Consider the following 17,956-nt stretch of genomic DNA (forward strand, 5'->3'; position numbering starts at 1 on the left):
TAAAATAAGACTCATAAAAGAGCAGAACGACTACTAGTCTCCTCTGGATACTAAAGACCAAGAACAAAACAAATACTCCGTAAGCGAACACATGCAACAGACTACTGGATATCAATCTCTATTTGAAAGAAAGTCTACAGCCGCAATATGCATGATGCGTCCATCACATGTTTAGAAAGCCTCCCAGATATCCTTGACGTAGCCTTCTGTCAGGCGCTCGTCGGATCCGTATCTGTGCGAAGCAATTAATGTTAGCTCTATGTATACGTGCTTCATGTGCGATCGATCAGGGGGTTCTGACGTGCTAGAACTAGGGGATGAGAGGAGTGGGGGGTGATTGTAGACGGGCATACGTGCGTACGGATTAAAAGTATTGGGGGATGAAAAAAAGAAAATGGGGGAAAGAAGAAAAAAGAAAAAGGGGAAACGAAAGGAAAAGAAAAAGAAAAAGGAAAAATAATACACAACAAAAAAGGGCTGGGAGGAGGATGTGTAAAAGAGGATGAAAACACGATAGATAAAAGAACGGATGTTAACCCAATAGATAAAAAAAGAGTGATGAAAACACAATAGTCAAAGGAAAGAAACGAAAATACGCCAGATAAAAAAGAGGAATTGAAATCAATAGATAAGAGGCAGAATGAATTATAGATAAAAAAAAAAAAGAAAGCAAAGAACAGATCGACTCACTTTTCTTGCCATTTTACAAAACCTCCCTGTAGAACATATACCTGCTGTTGCGGCTTCTCCCGGGCTCCCTGGGCTTGCTCGCCGCCCTCTGCCACGACATCTGCTGCGGTCTTGTCGTATCCCATACGACTACGTTCGCGCAGATATCGCAGCGCAGCTCCCGGCCCGCGCTGCTGGCTCAGAGCGCAATGAAACACGACGGTGGGCGTGTCAGCAAGCGTCCGGACCAGCTCGGGTGCGCGATAGTCTAGCGATGAAGACGGTACGTGCTGGCTTCCTAGAATATGGCCGCCAATATGGTCTGTTATGGTGGCAAAGGCAATGGCCTTGGTGCTCCCTTCTTCCGCAATGCGCATGGCAGAACCACAAGGATAGCGATGAACGCTTGTAACCTTCTGACCTGCGGTGGTAGTCACAGCAGCCTCCAGGGTTGAGGGACTCGAGGACGAGCATCCTTGTGGTTCTACCATATCGCGGGGAAAGAAGGGGAGCAGAAACGGCCGAGCAGATTAGCTAAGATTCATCAAAGGAAAGTTCTCACGAAAAAAAAAGAGAGAGAGAGAGAAGGAGAAGAGAAAGGAGAAGTTGAGGTAGAGCCCGTATCAGCGTTAGCAGAGCAGGGAGTGTTGGCAGTGCTGACACTGAAACGGAGACAGAAACAGAAAGAGAAACAGCGCAGTAAAAAACAATGGCAGAGGCATTTGGCGTTTGGCATAGAGATAATTCTGCATGCAGGGTAAGAGATTCTGCAGTCTGTGCACGTTTGCACGGAGGGCATGAGATTGTGTCGAATAAAGTACAGGTACAACAGACGCCAAGCAGTGTAAAGAGGAATCAAACAAGGTGCGCATCGCGGGGTAATGGAAACGGCCGCATGTGCGCCTTTGAGGCTGAAGAGACACTCTCAAGGAATGAGCCCGAGGAGGAGGTAAATGAGGGGTAAGCATCAAACCATGATGCGAGCAAAAATATATTATTAGGACGACCCGGGGTAGGGCAGGCATGGAGATGAGTTTTAGAAAAGAGCATGGGTAGAAAGGTAGAAAGGTAGTCTGCAGTGTGCAGAATGAATTATGCAAGACGGGAAGGGAAAACCATCATGCGGACAAAATACCAAAGCCAGCCGCCAAAGGCGCGCGAAGCACAGCAAAGTAATAATAATAAAAATAATAATAACAAGTTGGTAAGTGCGCATTGCGCATTGCGCAATAATAAGGCATTATTTTCACGTGCAGAAAAGAGAAACAAAACAGGGCGTTTCCTTGTACCGAAAAAGTACCAGGGGACGATTGATGATTGATAATATAGTAAAGTAAGAGAATCTCTTTTTTTGTCACTTACCGGCATCGCGTACATCAATAATTGCAATAGGCGGCTTTGGCGTCGTGAGAAGAATGTTTCGCAGCTGTTCCGCCGTCATGCGTTGCAGGGATCCCACTGTGACCATGGACATCTTGGGCTAAGCCTTGGTTGCTTTTAACTGGGTTGAAATGTCCACGCGGCTCAGCGCGAAAATTGCCCGGGGGAGGGTCGAATGAATGAGAGAAGAAGAAGAGGCAGATCCGGGACAAAGGGCCCGAGTATGGCTAAGACGCAAATATGATGGGGGGAGATTTGAGTGGCTTAGATGCTGGTTTGATGACGTTCTAAATCGTGTGGTTCGAAAGATGATGGCTACTCTAGACCTTTTGGTTGTGTCCTAACGACTCTGAGAGAGTGGGGCTTTTACTGAGGATTTCGTCTGTGTGTTTCGCTGTGTGTGTGTGCGTGTGTGTGTGGAGAGGACAAAGCAGATAAGGGCGCGGATGAAGTAATAATGAACGGCACAGTAATAAGTAATCTTGTGGGTCCCGCACCACGCCTCGGCCCATGGGGCACCACAGCGGGGTAAATTGAAGCTGGAGACAACTTCCATCGTACGGCATGGAGTACTGAACCATGAGACTCAGTGCTTACACTACTCCAGTCCGGGATCCACTTGGGTCTACTGCTGGCCGCAATACGGGGGGCACTATCGTGAGATACACATCACCCCCCGGGGGGGGGGGGGGGGGAAGGGCTCAGAACGCGGCAAGATTCTAGATTGAGGATTATTGATACCTCAACAATGTTTGACAAGTAATTTCGCCATCTCGCCGGTAATTTCCATTGTTGGCAGATAAGATCCGACGTCGGTTTGAGTCATTTCACCGCATAGCTCACACATCATAATGTCAATGGCTTTGGTCCGAGGACTTGAGAGAGTAAAGAAAAATGTTCAATTTGATAAACACGTTGATCTGCCAATTTGTTCCCCAGATCATTCCCAGCCGTAGACCATCGTAAAGTTTCATCGAAAAGTATCAGCGACTTGCGCTTTGGGTTCGCACCAACACCAGTGATGCCCGCGCGCCAAAGCCTGAAAATAAAAATATAAAATAAGAATAAACAGAGAAAGTTAAGAAAGGAAAGGAAAGCGCAAAAGCGTATATATCAGCGCCAGCGATGACTTTATTGTACAGGAAAAGAGTATCCCGTCAAAGGACTCGTTCAAATCTGGGAACGTAATTCATAATCTTGCTTCGGTCTTTGGAGTGGACACTCTCGAGGGCGTTGCTGATCGTTCTTTGGTAAAAGTTAGCCTCAGCAGATGAATGAAGAGGTGGAGTCAATCGTGATGACGAACCTTCTTGGACCTTCAACACAACCTTTTCCACCAATCCAAATAGGGGATGATCCGTCTCAAGACCGGTGATCCGAGCGGTAGCGTCCTTGGCTGAGAATTGCTTCAAAATCTTGGCCAGCTCGGCGCTTTCCTTGTCGCCCTCGACATTCTGGAATAGTAATGTCGCCTCGATAGCACCAAGCAGAGCATCCACTCTCTCGCCGCGCTCAACGAGTTGCGAGGCAGGGTTGATGAAACGTTCCTTGCGGCTTAGCTTTCGCATCGGCTCGCGACCAACGCGTTCCACGAGGTCTTCTAGATGGGGGTTCGAAATGCGTTTGATAATCTTGCGTGCGTATTCGCCTTGCTCTTGCTCGGAGAATTCATGCTTGGCAACAATGAGCCTGCTGGTTTCCGCCAGGACACGCTTGACCATCTGCTTAATCTCAGGGTCATCAAGAGCTTCATTGACAGTGTGGTGACCCCGAACATAGCCAAAATATGCGGCAGTAGCATGACCAGTGTTCACCGTGAACAACTTCCGCTCAATATAGGGATCCAAGGTCTCGACAAACTTGACGCCTTGGATGGGAGGGTGCTGGCCACCCTTGAAAGGGGTGACCTCGATGACCCAGTCGTAGAATTGCTCAATCTTGACGTCCAATGATTGATTGTCTTGAGCTGGAACGATTCGGTCAATGGCCGAGTTGGCAAAAGTGGCTCGTTGATCGATGGTGGCGAGACGGTCCTTGGGCGTGTTCTTCTCATCCTTGATGAATCCAGCAAGCGTGTCGGTCGCACCAATGGCATTTTCGCAAGCGATGACTGCGAGCGGCGCGCCGGAAGTTCGCGCCTCAATGCCCTTGGCAATGACAGGAGCAATGAACTTGAGAATGTTTGGGCCGACTGCGCACGTTACCAGGTCTGCGCTGGCAATCTCCTCGACAACTTGGGCCTCATTCTCCTTGGAGTTGATGGCGCGATAATTTGAGATGGTATATTCGTGCTCCCCGTCGGCGCCAACTTCAACCACCTTGTATGATGATTGACGCTGCAGGGCACCAATAATGGACTCCATGACGTCTGCAAAGACGACTTCATAGCCCGATTTGTGGAGGAACTCGGCAACAAAGCCGCGCCCAATGTTTCCGGCGCCAAAATGTACTGCTTTCTTTCCCATGATGACTGGAGAAATAATGTTGAGAGGATCAAAATAATAATCTCAGTCGATGAGAAAGGACTTGAGGGTAGAAAATCGTGGGAAAGAACAACGATTGTGCGGGTGTATCCCAATGGTGGGGTAGCCTGTTTATATTGTGGGGTAAGGAAGACGTGGAGTTCACAGCAAACGCCACAACGTCAGGAGTGACTTCAGCTAGCAGCTATCGTGAACCACAACAAGTTCCTGCCAGGCGAGGGGGCCGCTTTCGGGTAGATGGAAATTTGCCGGGGCCGAAACTGGGAAGGAAGGAAGAGAGTTGATGATGATAAAATGTATGAACCTTTGAATGCAAAGGAATATATTTGAGTAAAAGAGTTTGGATTGAACCCTTTCTGAGCAGTGGATTGATGATTATTGAAATTTCCTGAATCCATCCTCCACAGCGAAGATGGGTCCTTTTTATCCATCACCAGCCAGCACGCTTTGAATCATTTCCCTCTAACAAATTCTTCAAACAACATACCACCCATTGGTGTGAACCTTCTCAAGGGCTGGATGCGTCAATGTCACGCGGGGGGGGCTTGCGAGCTTCTCAAGCCCCTCCGTTTCAAGGCCGATTGTTAGCTTCTCCTGTGTCATCAGCGCCATGGTTTGTTTAGGTTTGGAATTGCGCGAAAATGCTTTGGGATGGTGGAGGGTGGGATGTTTGGCCACGGACCAAGGCAGTCCAGGCAGCTTGTCATAATCGGGACAAGCAAACAAAAAGTCGGATTAGAGATTAGCGCGGTCCAGCTATCAGTTGGTTTTTTCTGCACGGCTAAGGCTCCCCAAGAGCGGTACGAGGGACCCATAGTTCCTTCTAGGTCCAGCTAGGTGGGATGCGGCAACGAAGGTACTTCTACAGCACTTCATAGCGAGCCCCCTCTAACTGAAAAATCGTGTGAATTGGTTAAGGTGGTAAGGTCCACCAGGCCACCCAATCTCATTCCTTTTAGCGAACCACCGAGCCACCCAGAACCGCCCGGCCTGAATGCGGCAATGACGAGAAGAACAGGCCACGGCTCATCTTTCCTGCCTTTTCCGCCCTGTAGATCTCTGTCAACACTGATTAATTTTCCAAACCAATAACGATCATGTCTTCACTAATCGTACTGAATTTCTAGTTGGGCTTAGTTTTGGGGACGACGAAAGAAAAACAGACGGGCAGCTCCCCGATATCGTCAGGAACGGGTTCGTGCAGCCTCACTCTTCGGCACTACTGATGAAATGCATGCAGAGCATCTCAGCTCTTGCCTCGGCCCCAAGGCAGCATCCATTCGTACCAAGAGCGTATCTCTACCTCATCGTCAAGGAAAAATAAGGATGCCTTGAGCACAGTTCCCCTTGTCCAGGGTTGGCGTAGGGGGATGGCCGAGGGCCTAACAATCTGACCCCATGTCAATCGTTTCGCTGTCGTCACCGTGCCCTCTTCAGGTATCTGTACCTGTCTTTCAACACCTCCCTCAGGTAAAGTAGGCATCACGATCCAAACGTAATCATGAAGAAAGCCTTGGCACTTCAAAAGGGTCTGATGTAAATCCATGTGGCTCAGCATTGCTGATCTCGCATGTTTCCAATGATCGATGCTCCCCGATGATTGCCCACAAACTGTCACCCTGCTGGTAGTGTTCGAGCTTGTATGACATTTGCCATGGGCTTTTTTGACGACATTATGATTTAACCCCTCAAATCACAGGCGACATTTTCTGTCTGACTCAGTAGAACACCATGCAGTGGACTTCTCATCTATCGTGCTCCCAGCCCAGACGCTGCTTTTGGCAAGGCACGCCAAGACAATGGCGCTCGTGGTCAACTCGCGAGTTATAGTATCTCGGGAAACTTCGGCGGGGCATAGGGAGCGTGAGGGGGTTCTCTGCCGTGCGCCGTACGATGTGGCCGAGGGACGATTGTCCCTGTAAAAACAAGAGGCACAGCCAATTATGTTACGATGCATTGATAATTGTAATCTCATAGAATATGCTATCATGCCGAAGGAATTACTTCTTGCCTGAATCGTCGTCATCCTCTGTTTCGTCTTGTTGCTGCAACGATCATTCATGTTCTAGCACAGCGTCATCATCACTAGTGGTGTGTCTCGGTAATTGGGCTGGGGTCTGCGAGGTTCCGGACTGATAACCCATCGCCGATGACCGGGCCTGGATTGGAAGAGCCCCTGAGTCGCAAAGCCAAGAGATGTTGATCGGATCTGATTCGATCCCATCAGAATTGTTCTTCATTCATGACACTGTCAATCGGTTGCTCTTCCCTTACAAACCGTGGCTAATCGTCTCTGCCGCGAAGACCATCGTCTCCGGGGTGTACCTTGGTAGACATGCGCTCATTGGTCCAAAAGGAGTAATGTCATATTCAAAAGATCACTCCACGTGCGATAAAACAGGGGTCCTTTTTTAAGTTGTTTGGGTGAACTTCGGCTTCGAGGCGTTCCACCACGTTACCAATTCACCTTGAACGTAGACAATGAACATGACAGTTTAATTGACTGATTAATCTTACCAAGTCAGCGCTATATCCCAGGCGCACGAACAGGTAAAGAAAAAAAATTTTTCAAAAAAGCCCCCATCATTCGAGAAGCTGTCCTATGTTGGGAAAAGCCTTGTAGATCTCCCTAGTGCCGGCCCATAGAGTCGCGCCACTGGCACATACATCCGTCCATGGTGCTCTCAAACATACGACATGTCAATAGCTCGAGCCCTGTGTGACTCAGCAAATATTGCTCTCATGGTTTCCCAAAAGGCTGGACATCCATCATGTACAATCCACTCAATAACATATCCATAGGAACAACTCCAGGGCTGCCTTCCAATCGCTAACAACGTCCATGAAGGACTAGGGCAAGAGCACGCCAGTCTATCACTTGTGCCAGAAGAGCCATTACGCCATTGCACGGATCCAGATTTTAATGCAAATCGCGCCTAGGTTTCCAGTGCGATGGCTTCCCAGGTTCCGACGCAAGCCAAAGGATAAAAACCGTCCAACCAACTTAATGTATATAAGACCTGGTTTTAATAGGGACAATCGCCTATCATGCATTACCAGAAAGTTAACGCAAACGGGTGGCTGAGGCGGACAGACCGGCATTCGATTGCTGCCCGGGCCGGAATGCCTCTGTTGCATGGCTTGTGCCAAGGGAAATGAATTTGGCCGATTCTTCAAACGATTCGGACTGCGCCACAAGCGAGTATGTTCGACACGCATTTTAAGTCAGGCAACGATGACAGACACTTGCAGTGTCTACCACCACCGCACTCCGAAAAGCTTTCCGCTCGATTTACCGGAACCGTCTGGTCGCGCATCGGCATTTTCCAGATAAAGGCGTTGATGTCCTTGCATCTAGTTAGCGCATTCATTCTCCATTGGTATATGTAACGAAAGTCGCATACCCTTCACGTCAAGTGCCAGATATTTGTACTCGAACTCGTGCTGGCCCGGGCGCTTCGTCATATGGAGGCTCACGACTCCTTTGTCAATTGGGCCTTCGACCTAGATTGAATGTAAGCGGTATGCACAAATCAAATTTGAGCTGATGCAGCGTACATGAAAATGCATCAACAAATGCTCCGTCCCTGTCCGGTCCTTCTGTACAGTTGAACTGGTCATAAAGTCAATATGCGGTCACTGTCTACGAAGCTTATGCCAACCATCTTCACTTACGCAATTGGTCTCGCCATCGCCCAGTTGCTCGTTGTTTGACCCTCACCATGTGCCTTGATTTTCTTGCTGTCGCCAAGCAGCTCCACGCACCGAGAGTCGGCCTTTACTCTGTCAACTGCTCTGTTGAAGTGATTTGTTTTACTCTCCGGAGAAAAGACGTCGGTATAAAGAAAGACTGCAACAGCACCCTGTGCGAGATTATCTTAGCTATTTGCGTATGATTGTCGAAAGTGTGTTGCTTACGGTTCCAACGACACCCGCAATGATCGCTAAGAAATTAATCGACTGCTGAGTAGTTCTTGCTGCCTTTTCGCGTGCTGTCAATTCGCCCCATCGCACCCTGCCATCATCACTGGCAATAGAGACCTGCTTCCGGGACGAGCCACTGCTTCCTCCTAGGCTGCTTTGCGTGGCATAACTCTGGGCAAGGCGGGGACTGTGGCCCAGGGCCAGGCGGGTCTGAATCGTAGAAAGCAGGCGAGGTTGTACTTTCCAAGAGCTGCGGAAAAGACTGCAATATTGTTGAGAGATCATTGTCGTTGTCGGATACGGAAGACAAATTTTGTATAATTCAGTCAAAGGGTCGAGTGCTTGTGTTCTTGATCTGCATGGAGCTTCGGCTTCGATTCGACAGTGGTAGCGGAAAATGGATAGCCTATTCCGGTTAGGCGCAGATTTCTCCAGAGGCGGGTTCCATTTCGGGCCAGGCTGGTGTGTATCTGGCACAACGAACGTCGCGACCGTTCCCCCTACCATCGACGACTTCACCTTCTCAGCATCCCTTGAACCGCTTTACATCTCTGTGACAATCTTGCATAGACACAACTTGATTACTAGGGGCTGATAGGGCCTCATCTGCTGCAATCACTATCCCTCTCACGCTCAAGGGAGCATACTATCCGCCATGGCTACCGCAACGAAATCCCAATCTCATGCACTGTTTCAAAAGTTGAAGACTAAACCTGCGAACAAGGTGAATGGCATAACTCTGGGATTTCTTAGGGTCCCCCCAGACTGACTGACTGATCGCCTGATCCAGGTATGCTTTGATTGCGGCTCCAAGAATCCGACCTGGTCGTCAATCCCTTTTGGCATCTACCTTTGCCTTGATTGCTCCGCAAACCACCGAAACCTTGGAACACATATCTCCTTTGTTCGCTCAACTAACCTTGATCGTATGTCTCTCCTTCTTTGCATTTGAAATTTCTCATGCTTACAACTGGCAAGAATGGTCATGGCACCAACTACGATTCATGAAAGTCGGCGGAAACGAGTCGGCCACAAAGTACTTCCAATCCCACGGCGGGTCTGCTGCGTTGGCCAGCAAAGATTCAAAAGTCAAATACGAGTCAAACGCCGCAACTAAATACAAGGAAGAATTAAGGAAGCGCGTGGAGGCGGACACTCGAGAGTATGACTTGAAGAGACCGAGAAATTGGCCACCAGGCTAACGATTATGTTAGGTATCCTGATGAGGTAGTGATAACGGATATTGCTACTCCAGCTTCGGGCGAAGGGTCCGCAACTCCTTCTGGCGACTCCGGCGACGACTTCTTTTCATCTTGGGATAAACCCGCCATAAAGCGACCCAGCAATCCTCCATCTCGAACTGCGACGCCCCCTGTCGTTAGTCGTACTGCATCTCCTTTCCTCAATCCCGGTGCCAATGGCAACGGCAACCCGCGACCAACCTCACCTCTTGTGTCTTCGGAAACTTCTTCAGCCCCAGCAACCCGGACAACTTCCTCTGCCGCCATCAGAAAGAATACGCCGAGTGGTGGCCCTCGAAAAGCGAATATCCTTGGCGCTAAGAAGACTCAGAAGCTCGGAGCGAAGAAAGTCTCTGGAGCTGAGGCTATCGATTTCGACGCCGCGGAAAAGAAGGCCAAGGAAGAAGCCGAGCGGATCGAGAAGTTGGGCTATGATCCCGAGGCCGAAGCCGCACAAGCTCAAGCCGAGACCAAGACTTCAGCTTCCACAGAAAAGCCGAGTATTGGAAGCCCTGCCCCGATGAGTCCGCCAAGAGGTGGAACCGCGCAGCGTGAGCGAGGCAGTGGAGAAGTTGAGAGGCTTGGCATGGGCATTGGGCGCTTGGGCTTTGGACAAGTGGGAGCAAGCAAGTCTGCCGCTGCACCTAAGAAAATGGGCTTCGGATCTACGGGCTCAAGCAGAGCGACTCCGGCAGGTAAGGAAACTCGTCGCGCCTTGGTCAGGGTTATGTTTCTAACTTGACTTGCAGACGATGAAGACTCAGAAATTACCTCGAAATTTGGCAGCCAGAAGGGCATTTCGTCCGATGAGGTGTTTGGACGTAACCAGTTTGACCCAACGGCTCAGTCGGAAGCTCGTACTCGTCTCCAAGCGTTTGATGGGGCAACGTCAATTTCAAGCAACGCATATTTTGGACGACCCGAAGAAGACGAGGCTGCTGCGGAGGCTGCCGGCAATTACGGCAACCTTGAAGATGCGGCAAAGGATATCATTCGACGTTATGGTATTACGGCTAGCGATGAACTCGAGAGCGTCACGCAGGCGCTCGGCGAGGGCGCGGTTCGATTGCAAGGTTGGTTCTTCCTCTTTTGTTTATTTCCCGTCAACGACAGTCATTCCCATTGCGATTACATTTCTTGGGCAGCTGATACTAATTATCATTTCTTTCTTGTCTTAGGGGCCTTGCGCAACTACTTTAACAGCTAAATTGAGATATCACAATGATACTATGTTTTTTGCAGTATATCATGTTTTTTAAATCCCCTTTTCGCCCTCTACTTCCATGATCCATCCCTCGATGCACCTCATTTTGATATTGATGCCACTGGCAACAAAGTCCCTAATCCACGTACGCCGATTTTACGATCTTGACAAGCTTTTTATTTTAAAATTTTATTTCTATTATAACATGTCCTCCCTTTTTTTCCCCTCCTCTTCACATGAATTGGCGTTTTATCGACGAGTGAAAAGCTTGTTTTTTTTTTTTTAAATCCGAGTGGAAATTCTTGATTATCATTTTCTTGTTTCTTCTGTCATTTACACGTGAATGTTGATCCCCTCCCCCCCATTTTCTAGGAAAATAAAATAGATGCAAAATGTTGATTCGATAAATTTCCATCTTTTCCGCTACATTACTTTGTTACTTTCAGTGGTACATATTCGCGCCAGTGCCAAATCAGCTTTAGTCGGACATCTGAGAAGGTATATACAGCATGTATTATTTCCCTCATTATTTTTTTCTTTCCCGCAAGGTCCTCTATGGCATATATTTGCCAAGTACAACATAAATACATGGGTTGACCATGACATGACATGACAATAGTACAGTGGGTTAAACCGAAATGTGTTTGAATGAAACACAAGAATCAAAAAGGCCGAGAAGATAAAAAGACTGAAACGGATTTCAATCGTGGTAAGCAAAAGAGTTATAATAGATGAACAAAAAATAGAATAAAATAAATAAAGAACAGAAAAAAAAAAAAAAAAAAAAAGAAAAAAAAAAAAAAAAAAAAAAAAAAAAAAAAAAAAAAAAAAAAAAAAAAAAAAAAAAAAAAAAAAAAAAAAAAAAAAAAAAAAAAAAAAAGGATAAGGAGGGCAAAAAGAAAAGGAAAAAGAAAATGGCGATTTTGAGGGATATCAATAAAAGTTAAAAATGCAAAAAACCATAGATCAAAGATATAAATATATAGATCGGGAGATATTCAGCAGTGAAATGTTTTCAAGACGGCACACGGAACATCGCATCTGCCATGCGAACGACTTTTGTCATTTCCGAGACATCATGCACACGAATGATATCTGCGCCTCCCTGGACAGCAGCCGTGACGGCGGCGGCGGTACCCCACGTGCGCTCGCGGGGCTCGTTGACGCCAGTGATTTGGCCAATGAAGCCTTTGCGACTGGTGCCTATGAGCCACGGTAGACCATGGAGGGGTTCGTGGGCACGGAGTTCGGCTAGGCGACGGAGGATTTCTAGATTCCGGGGCTTGTTCTTGGCAAAGCCGATGCCTGGATCAAGAATGATGCGCCAGCGGGGTATGCCTGCTGCTTCGGCGGCAGCGACGCGGGCTGTAAGTTCGTCGGCAATGGTTGGGATCAAGCCCGCGGGGTAGTCGGTGAGGGACGTCATTGTGGCCGGGGTTCCGCGCATGTGCATCAAGCAGATGGTAGCGCCGGCAGAGGCGACAGTGGAAAGCATGGCAGGGTCAAGAAGGCCGGCAGAGACGTCGTTGATCAGGTCGGCGCCTGCCTTGACGGCTTCCTCGGCAACGCGCGCGCGGTAGGTATCGACGCTGATGCAGATTTTTTGGCCTTCTGCGAGTGATCGGATCAGTCGAATAGCTGGGAGGACGCGAGATAGCTCTTCCGCTTCGCCGACGTCTTCGGCGCCTGGCCGCGTTGATTGGCCGCCGAGGTCAAGAATGGTGGCGCCATCGGCGATGAATTGCTTGATTGTGGAGGCAAGTGCTTCGGTGTTGGCAGGGTTATGAAGGCCCCCGTCAGAAAAGGAATCAGGGGTGAGGTTGAGGACGGCCATGATGTGTGTTTTTCGGGTTGGCGTGAGTGCAGTAATGGGGTCGAGAGCTAGACTGAGAGGTGTGATGGTTGAAAGACCCTCGGCGCCAACCTGTAGAGCTCTGAGATGGTGCTGAAATGAGGTTGGTGGCGCTGGGGGCGGTTGCGCTTCGTACGGAATCAGTCTGTTGGGATGTATTAGCAGAGTGTAGTACTTGTGGAAGATTGGGGGACGTGCTCGCATAGAGGCTGGAGCACGAATTGTCGGTCGAGCATTAGCTTGTGGGGGATAATCAGTCTATCATGGTGGATGACTTCGGCGTCATATAAAAGAATGTCCAGATCAATGTTTCGAGGACCTTTGTCGATTACTTTTATTCTACCGAGGTCGTTTTCTATGCTCTGCAGCAAATCAAGAAGGTCCAAGGGCTTCAGGCTGGTTTCAATCTGGAGATGATGTCAGGTATTGTTAGACTGATGTCCAGTGTCGAATAAAAAAAAAAGTTCAATGGCAGGTTGACTTACCTCACAGGCTCCGTTGACAAATCGTGCTTGGTCCAAGACGTACATTGCTTCCGTCTCCCATAGTCCACTGGTACGCACAACCTTGATGCCTCGACGTCGCATTTCCTCGCAGGCCTTCTCGATCATACCCACGCGATCTCCAAGGTTGCTTCCGAGAGCAATTATTGCACGGTGAAGACCTCTGCGATTCAGCTCCGCAATCCTTTTATAGTCTGGTTGCCCATGATCTTCTCGGAACCGTTTGACAACAATCGCGGCGGATTTTGTATCAATTGCAGCATTTGGCCTCCGAAGTCGAATTGACACGGCGTGGAGAAGTGGGCCCGCATTGTATTCATCGCCGATCCGGAAACCCTCGTCAGCTAAATGAGAAGCTAGAGCTTCCACTGATGAGCAGGACGCGATTTTCCCAGCAGTTGCTAAAGCATTTGGAAGTTGCGTGGTTAGCTCGTGGAGATCCGCCTCCAGTGCTTCCAAGTCCTTGTCCTTCAGAGATGCAAACCTCGCAGGTGGTTGATCAAGTAATTCCTGGCATGGTATCTGAGCATACAGATGCACGTCCATCGTAATCTGCTGCTCCTTTGGATATTCAGTGATAGGCGATCCTAATGGGTTTGTAAATTTGAGTCCTTCTGTTGTGCTTTTCAACGATGCCTCTGGAATCCTGGTCGACGCTAAGTCACTCCCATTCAATACACCTGAATTATCGTTTCTCCTTTGCAAGCTCAGTGATCGTCTGGGTGGAATTGTTTCATTGTACGTCCTTTTACTCGTAAATTGAGCTTGTGGTCTAGGCCCAAGTCGCAGAGTCGTGCGAGCTTCAAAGATTGACTGCGAAAGCGAGAGAGCATGCTCTGTGATCTTGCGCGCGAACTGAAGAGGTAGAGTACCAGGGCGAGGGACTTTTTCGCGAAGATACTTTGACACTTTTGCATAATCCACAGGCTCTTTTGGACTGTCTGCAGATGATGAGAGACTGAAATCCGTTTGTAAAAACACATCGACTGTGTCTACGTCTCCTGCATTCTGACGAGAATCTTTCCCGCTTCATTGTTGATTTTCAAATTAGCAGTCGTCCCCCGTGGGTCCAATGTCGATGCTCACACTCACAGTCGAGTTCCTTTTACATGAATCATATCTGCAGTATCCTTGCTCAACGGTGCGACACCATTCAAAGCTTCATCGTCGGAGAGTGAGGACATTGGGCGAAACCTCTGTAGAGGTCGTGCCGGCCAATTGTTTTGGGTGCCACGGAAAAGGCGGAGAGCTGGCCGCCGAAACACGGCAAGCTTTGTCATTGACAGAGGGGAAGTACGACAAGTGAAAAAGCATGTGCCGCCTCCAAATATCAAGTATTACGCTTGGAATTGGGCGGATCTCATCTTTATTGATGTTTCCAGCGTAGATTTTCTCCGAAGCTTTTCTTTCGTCACTCGTATCCGCCCGCGTCTGCAGAACAAACAGGGATGTTGCCCACAGCTTATTTCTAGATTAGATTTTCAATCTGATAAGATCGGATAAGATGAACCTTGACCCCTCCACAGTTTCCCAAAGGTCCTTAGTGCTGGTGACATTTCCTTTCACGGGTATATAAGCGACCGCGAGACTGGTAGAAGTACCTCGGTCGATACTCGTAGCACGAGCCTCGGCTCTCGGAGCAGCAGGGTGCTCGGTGTCTCATTCCCCAGATATTCGACTGTCACTTGACCCCCAATTACCATTACTCCCCAGTATATGAGTCTGGGTTGAAGCAACTTTAGCTAAACAAATCTATTCGTTTTTGATTTCTGTAATTCTCTGAGCTCAGATCCAAGTCTGTGATAGTTCTGCTTCTTTTCCCTTCCAATATAGCAACTTGCCTTTAAGATGGCGTCTCCTCGTGAGTCAGCTTGCCCATACGTGAAGTCACTTCATTCTGACATTCCGAAGAGCAGATTCGCACCCCTGTCACGGATCTCCTCAAAATCAATCACCCAGTTCTACTTGCTGGTATGAACGTTGCTGCCGGTCCAAGATTGGCTGCGGCTGTTACCAATGCTGGAGGACTTGGAGTGATTGGTGGGGTTGGCTATACTCCGGATATGCTTCGGGAACAAATTGCGGAGCTCAAAGGATATTTAAAGGACAAGAATGCCCCATTCGGCGTGGATCTTTTGATCCCGCAAGTTGGTGGTAGTGCGCGAAAGACAAAGTATGTATGACTGTTTCTCTTCCTTTATGAGACAGTCAATACTCACGAACATGCTATGACAGCTATGATTATACAAAGGGAAAACTCGATGAACTAGTGGAAATCATCATCGATAGTGGCGCCAAATTGTTTGTCTCGGCAATTGGAGTGCCGCCAAAACATGTGGTGGATCGTCTTCACAACGCAGGTGTGCTTTATATGAATATGATTGGTCACCCAAAACACGTCAAGAAGTGTTTAGAGGTCGGAGCAGACATTATATGTGCGCAGGGAGGCGAAGGAGGCGGTCATACCGGCCACGTTCCGACGACAGTACTTATACCCACTGTCGCGCAAATGTGTCGGGGAAAGAAGAGCGCATTTACCGGCCAGGATGTCCAGGTCATTGCAGCCGGAGGTCTGTTCAACGGGCAATCATTAGCAGCATCTCTTATGCTTGGTGCTAATGCTGTCTGGATTGGAACTCGATTTGTACTCTCGGAAGAGGCGGGCGCGCCCAAAGCTCATCAGGAAGCTGTCCGAACTGCAGGCTTTGACGACAATGTCCGAACCATCATCTTCACGGTAAGATCACGCACTTACACTCATAGATCAAATGAGCAGTATATTGACTACTATCCATAACAGGGACGCCCATTGCGGGTCAGAAATAATCCATATATACAGAACTGGGAAGAGAAACGAACAGAGGAGATCAAGGAGCTTACTGGCAAAGGAATCATTCCTGTGGAACATGATTTTGAAAAGCTCGGAGATGACATTGACGACGAGACCATGGACAATGCTCGACCATTTTTGATGGGCAAAGCAGCGGCTGTGGTCACTGAGCGGAAGAGTGCAAAGGCCATCGTGGATGAAATGGTCACGGATGCAGTCAAGTGGCTGCAGACCGGTAATAAGATGCTTGCTAAACTTTGAAATGGCCAAGGGAGTTATGAATGAATGATTTTAACATACTATAGCGCTTAAACATAACGGAATATTCCCATAAAATCCTTTCATGTTGAATCGTGATGATATACCACCTATAGGCCACACCTAAAGAGAAGGAAACAACTGCAGATATTTTTATTGAAGGAAGCGCCAGCCAATTCATTTTGTCTCAAAGGCACTCTTCTCCTTCAGCCAATCACCAAACCCCAAAAGTCCCGGATGAATCTTCTTCAGCTCAGCCACATTAGCACCATATCCCTCCTCTCGGAACCATTTGAACATGAGGCCCATCTCTTTGCTCGCCCATGTAATACCTGAGGCGATAATGTCGAATGTAGTGGACATTTCGGCACCGGTTTTGGACTTAAAGATCTCACTGGCTTCAAAGAAGGTGAGGTCATCACCTGCCAGGCTGAGAGCTTTGTTGTGATACTGCTCCGGGTGAATGAACGCCTGCGCAGCAAAGTATCCAATGTCTGCAGTCGAGATGAGCTGCAGTTTCTTGTCGCCAACAGAGACCTTCCACAGAGTTGCAAAGGTCTTGCCCATGAAGCCAGGTGTGTAATTTTCCATGAAGCAAACTGGACGAAGAATCGTGTAGGCCATGCTGGTCCCAGACGATTTAACCTTGTCGAGCAAGTGTCGTTCAATATTATGCTTGGTAATAAAGTGGGGAATGTTTGTCGGGTTCTCGATAGATTTGTCCCCTCCACGATCCACAGAGGAGTAAACAAACTGGTGGACGTTATGCGCAATGGAGCTATCCACTAAGCCCTTTCCTTGCCGTTCTTCACCGACAACGTCTGCGCCGCCCGACCCCACAGACGACTGAACGCTGTACACTCCCCATACAGACTGACTGGTTACTCTTGCAGCAGCTTTGAAGATGGCCTCCGGGTCATTCAAATCGCCCTCGACCAGCTTGATATTCGGAGAACGGTTTGCCAGCGCCTGAGCACCCGAGGAGCTTGCGTTGCGTGTGACAGCCAAGATTGTGAAATCCTTCGCATCTGGGCTCGAGAGCAGAGCATCCACGACAGCTCCTCCCTGCTTTCCAGTCGCGCCAGTTATGAGCAGTACTTTAGACATCTTTTATCGGATATGCGTATGAATGGCAATTGCGATGATGACAAGCCTTCCGGACAATGGAGATCAGGCGAGTCAGTATTTAACTATGTTATATATGAGAAAAGGCACGGACGGTTGCTTCTGGAGACAACATATCTCTCCTCTCTCTCTCTTTTATCTAAATCATGATAGGAGAGGCATTCATTATTAATTAGGCAACATGTGATGCTTCTAGGAGAGGCCTAGGGTGATGATGTAATCGGATTGCTGTTTCCAGGGAGCTCCATCACTGGAATGTTGACGTAGCTATTGCACTGCGATACTTTAATCATCTCCTAACTATATATTTATTATTGTCATAAAAGATTCTATTTCTCAAGAATTAGTTATATATACAGATTTTAGAAGGATCTCAGGATAGGTTTGAGGTGAGGAGAAAGGAGTTTATGTTTTGGCTTCACATGGGGAATATGTTACTGGGAATATCGATGACGTAAGTAGCTACAGCAATGTTTTTGTGAGCTTG

The 17,956-nt window shown here is 48.3% G+C and overlaps 7 protein-coding genes across 7 annotated transcripts; 2 read left to right on the forward strand and 5 right to left on the reverse strand.

The window, feature by feature from the left end:
* Window positions 1–104: 104 nt before the first annotated feature.
* On the reverse strand, window positions 105–2,279 carry L228DRAFT_76496 (Rhodanese-like protein). Its single transcript, XM_018336838.1, has 3 exons — window positions 2,032–2,279; window positions 691–991; window positions 105–232 (listed from the first exon to the last, which is right to left on the reverse strand). The coding sequence occupies exons 1-3, from the start codon at window positions 2,141–2,143 to the stop codon at window positions 172–174; spliced, it is 474 nt and encodes a 157-aa protein (XP_018190988.1). The 5' UTR covers window positions 2,144–2,279; the 3' UTR covers window positions 105–171.
* A 648-nt stretch (window positions 2,280–2,927) lies between these two features.
* L228DRAFT_244275 (mannitol-1-phosphate 5-dehydrogenase) lies at window positions 2,928–4,956 on the reverse strand. Its single transcript, XM_018331881.1, has one exon. It carries the CDS (start codon window positions 4,512–4,514, stop codon window positions 3,207–3,209), a length of 1,308 nt encoding a protein of 435 aa, XP_018190989.1. The 5' UTR covers window positions 4,515–4,956; the 3' UTR covers window positions 2,928–3,206.
* A 2,831-nt stretch (window positions 4,957–7,787) lies between these two features.
* Window positions 7,788–8,741, reverse strand: L228DRAFT_265905 (TIM21-domain-containing protein; the record flags this gene model as incomplete). Its single annotated transcript, XM_018334781.1, has 5 exons — window positions 7,788–7,879; window positions 7,937–8,036; window positions 8,091–8,145; window positions 8,208–8,395; window positions 8,451–8,741. 5 exons carry the CDS (start codon window positions 8,739–8,741, stop codon window positions 7,788–7,790), a joined length of 726 nt encoding a protein of 241 aa, XP_018190990.1.
* A 29-nt stretch (window positions 8,742–8,770) lies between these two features.
* Window positions 8,771–11,095, forward strand: L228DRAFT_76546 (arf GTPase-activating protein). The gene is made up of 6 exons (XM_018336839.1): window positions 8,771–9,180; window positions 9,247–9,382; window positions 9,435–9,618; window positions 9,671–10,392; window positions 10,447–10,770; window positions 10,876–11,095. The coding sequence occupies exons 1-6, from the start codon at window positions 9,112–9,114 to the stop codon at window positions 10,902–10,904; spliced, it is 1,464 nt and encodes a 487-aa protein (XP_018190991.1). The 5' UTR covers window positions 8,771–9,111; the 3' UTR covers window positions 10,905–11,095.
* Window positions 11,096–11,916: 821 nt separating this feature from the next.
* L228DRAFT_236538 (Dihydropteroate synthase) lies at window positions 11,917–14,440 on the reverse strand (the record flags this gene model as incomplete). The annotated part of the gene is made up of 4 exons (XM_018330838.1): window positions 11,917–13,011; window positions 13,086–13,160; window positions 13,239–14,283; window positions 14,349–14,440. The coding sequence occupies 4 exons, from the start codon at window positions 14,438–14,440 to the stop codon at window positions 11,917–11,919; spliced, it is 2,307 nt and encodes a 768-aa protein (XP_018190992.1).
* A 531-nt stretch (window positions 14,441–14,971) lies between these two features.
* Window positions 14,972–16,723, forward strand: L228DRAFT_244279 (oxidoreductase). The gene is made up of 4 exons (XM_018331882.1): window positions 14,972–15,117; window positions 15,168–15,429; window positions 15,492–15,993; window positions 16,057–16,723. The coding sequence occupies exons 1-4, from the start codon at window positions 15,105–15,107 to the stop codon at window positions 16,345–16,347; spliced, it is 1,068 nt and encodes a 355-aa protein (XP_018190993.1). The 5' UTR covers window positions 14,972–15,104; the 3' UTR covers window positions 16,348–16,723.
* Window positions 16,056–17,623, reverse strand: L228DRAFT_244280 (NAD(P)-binding protein). Its single transcript, XM_018331883.1, has one exon. The coding sequence runs from the start codon at window positions 17,449–17,451 to the stop codon at window positions 16,522–16,524; it is 930 nt and encodes a 309-aa protein (XP_018190994.1). The 5' UTR covers window positions 17,452–17,623; the 3' UTR covers window positions 16,056–16,521.
* Between the last annotated feature and the right edge of the window lie 333 nt (window positions 17,624–17,956).

The sequence above is a fragment of the Xylona heveae genome, assembly GCF_001619985.1.
Source record: "Xylona heveae TC161 unplaced genomic scaffold L228scaffold_2, whole genome shotgun sequence".
Taxonomy (NCBI): Eukaryota; Fungi; Ascomycota; class Xylonomycetes; order Xylonales; family Xylonaceae; genus Xylona; species Xylona heveae.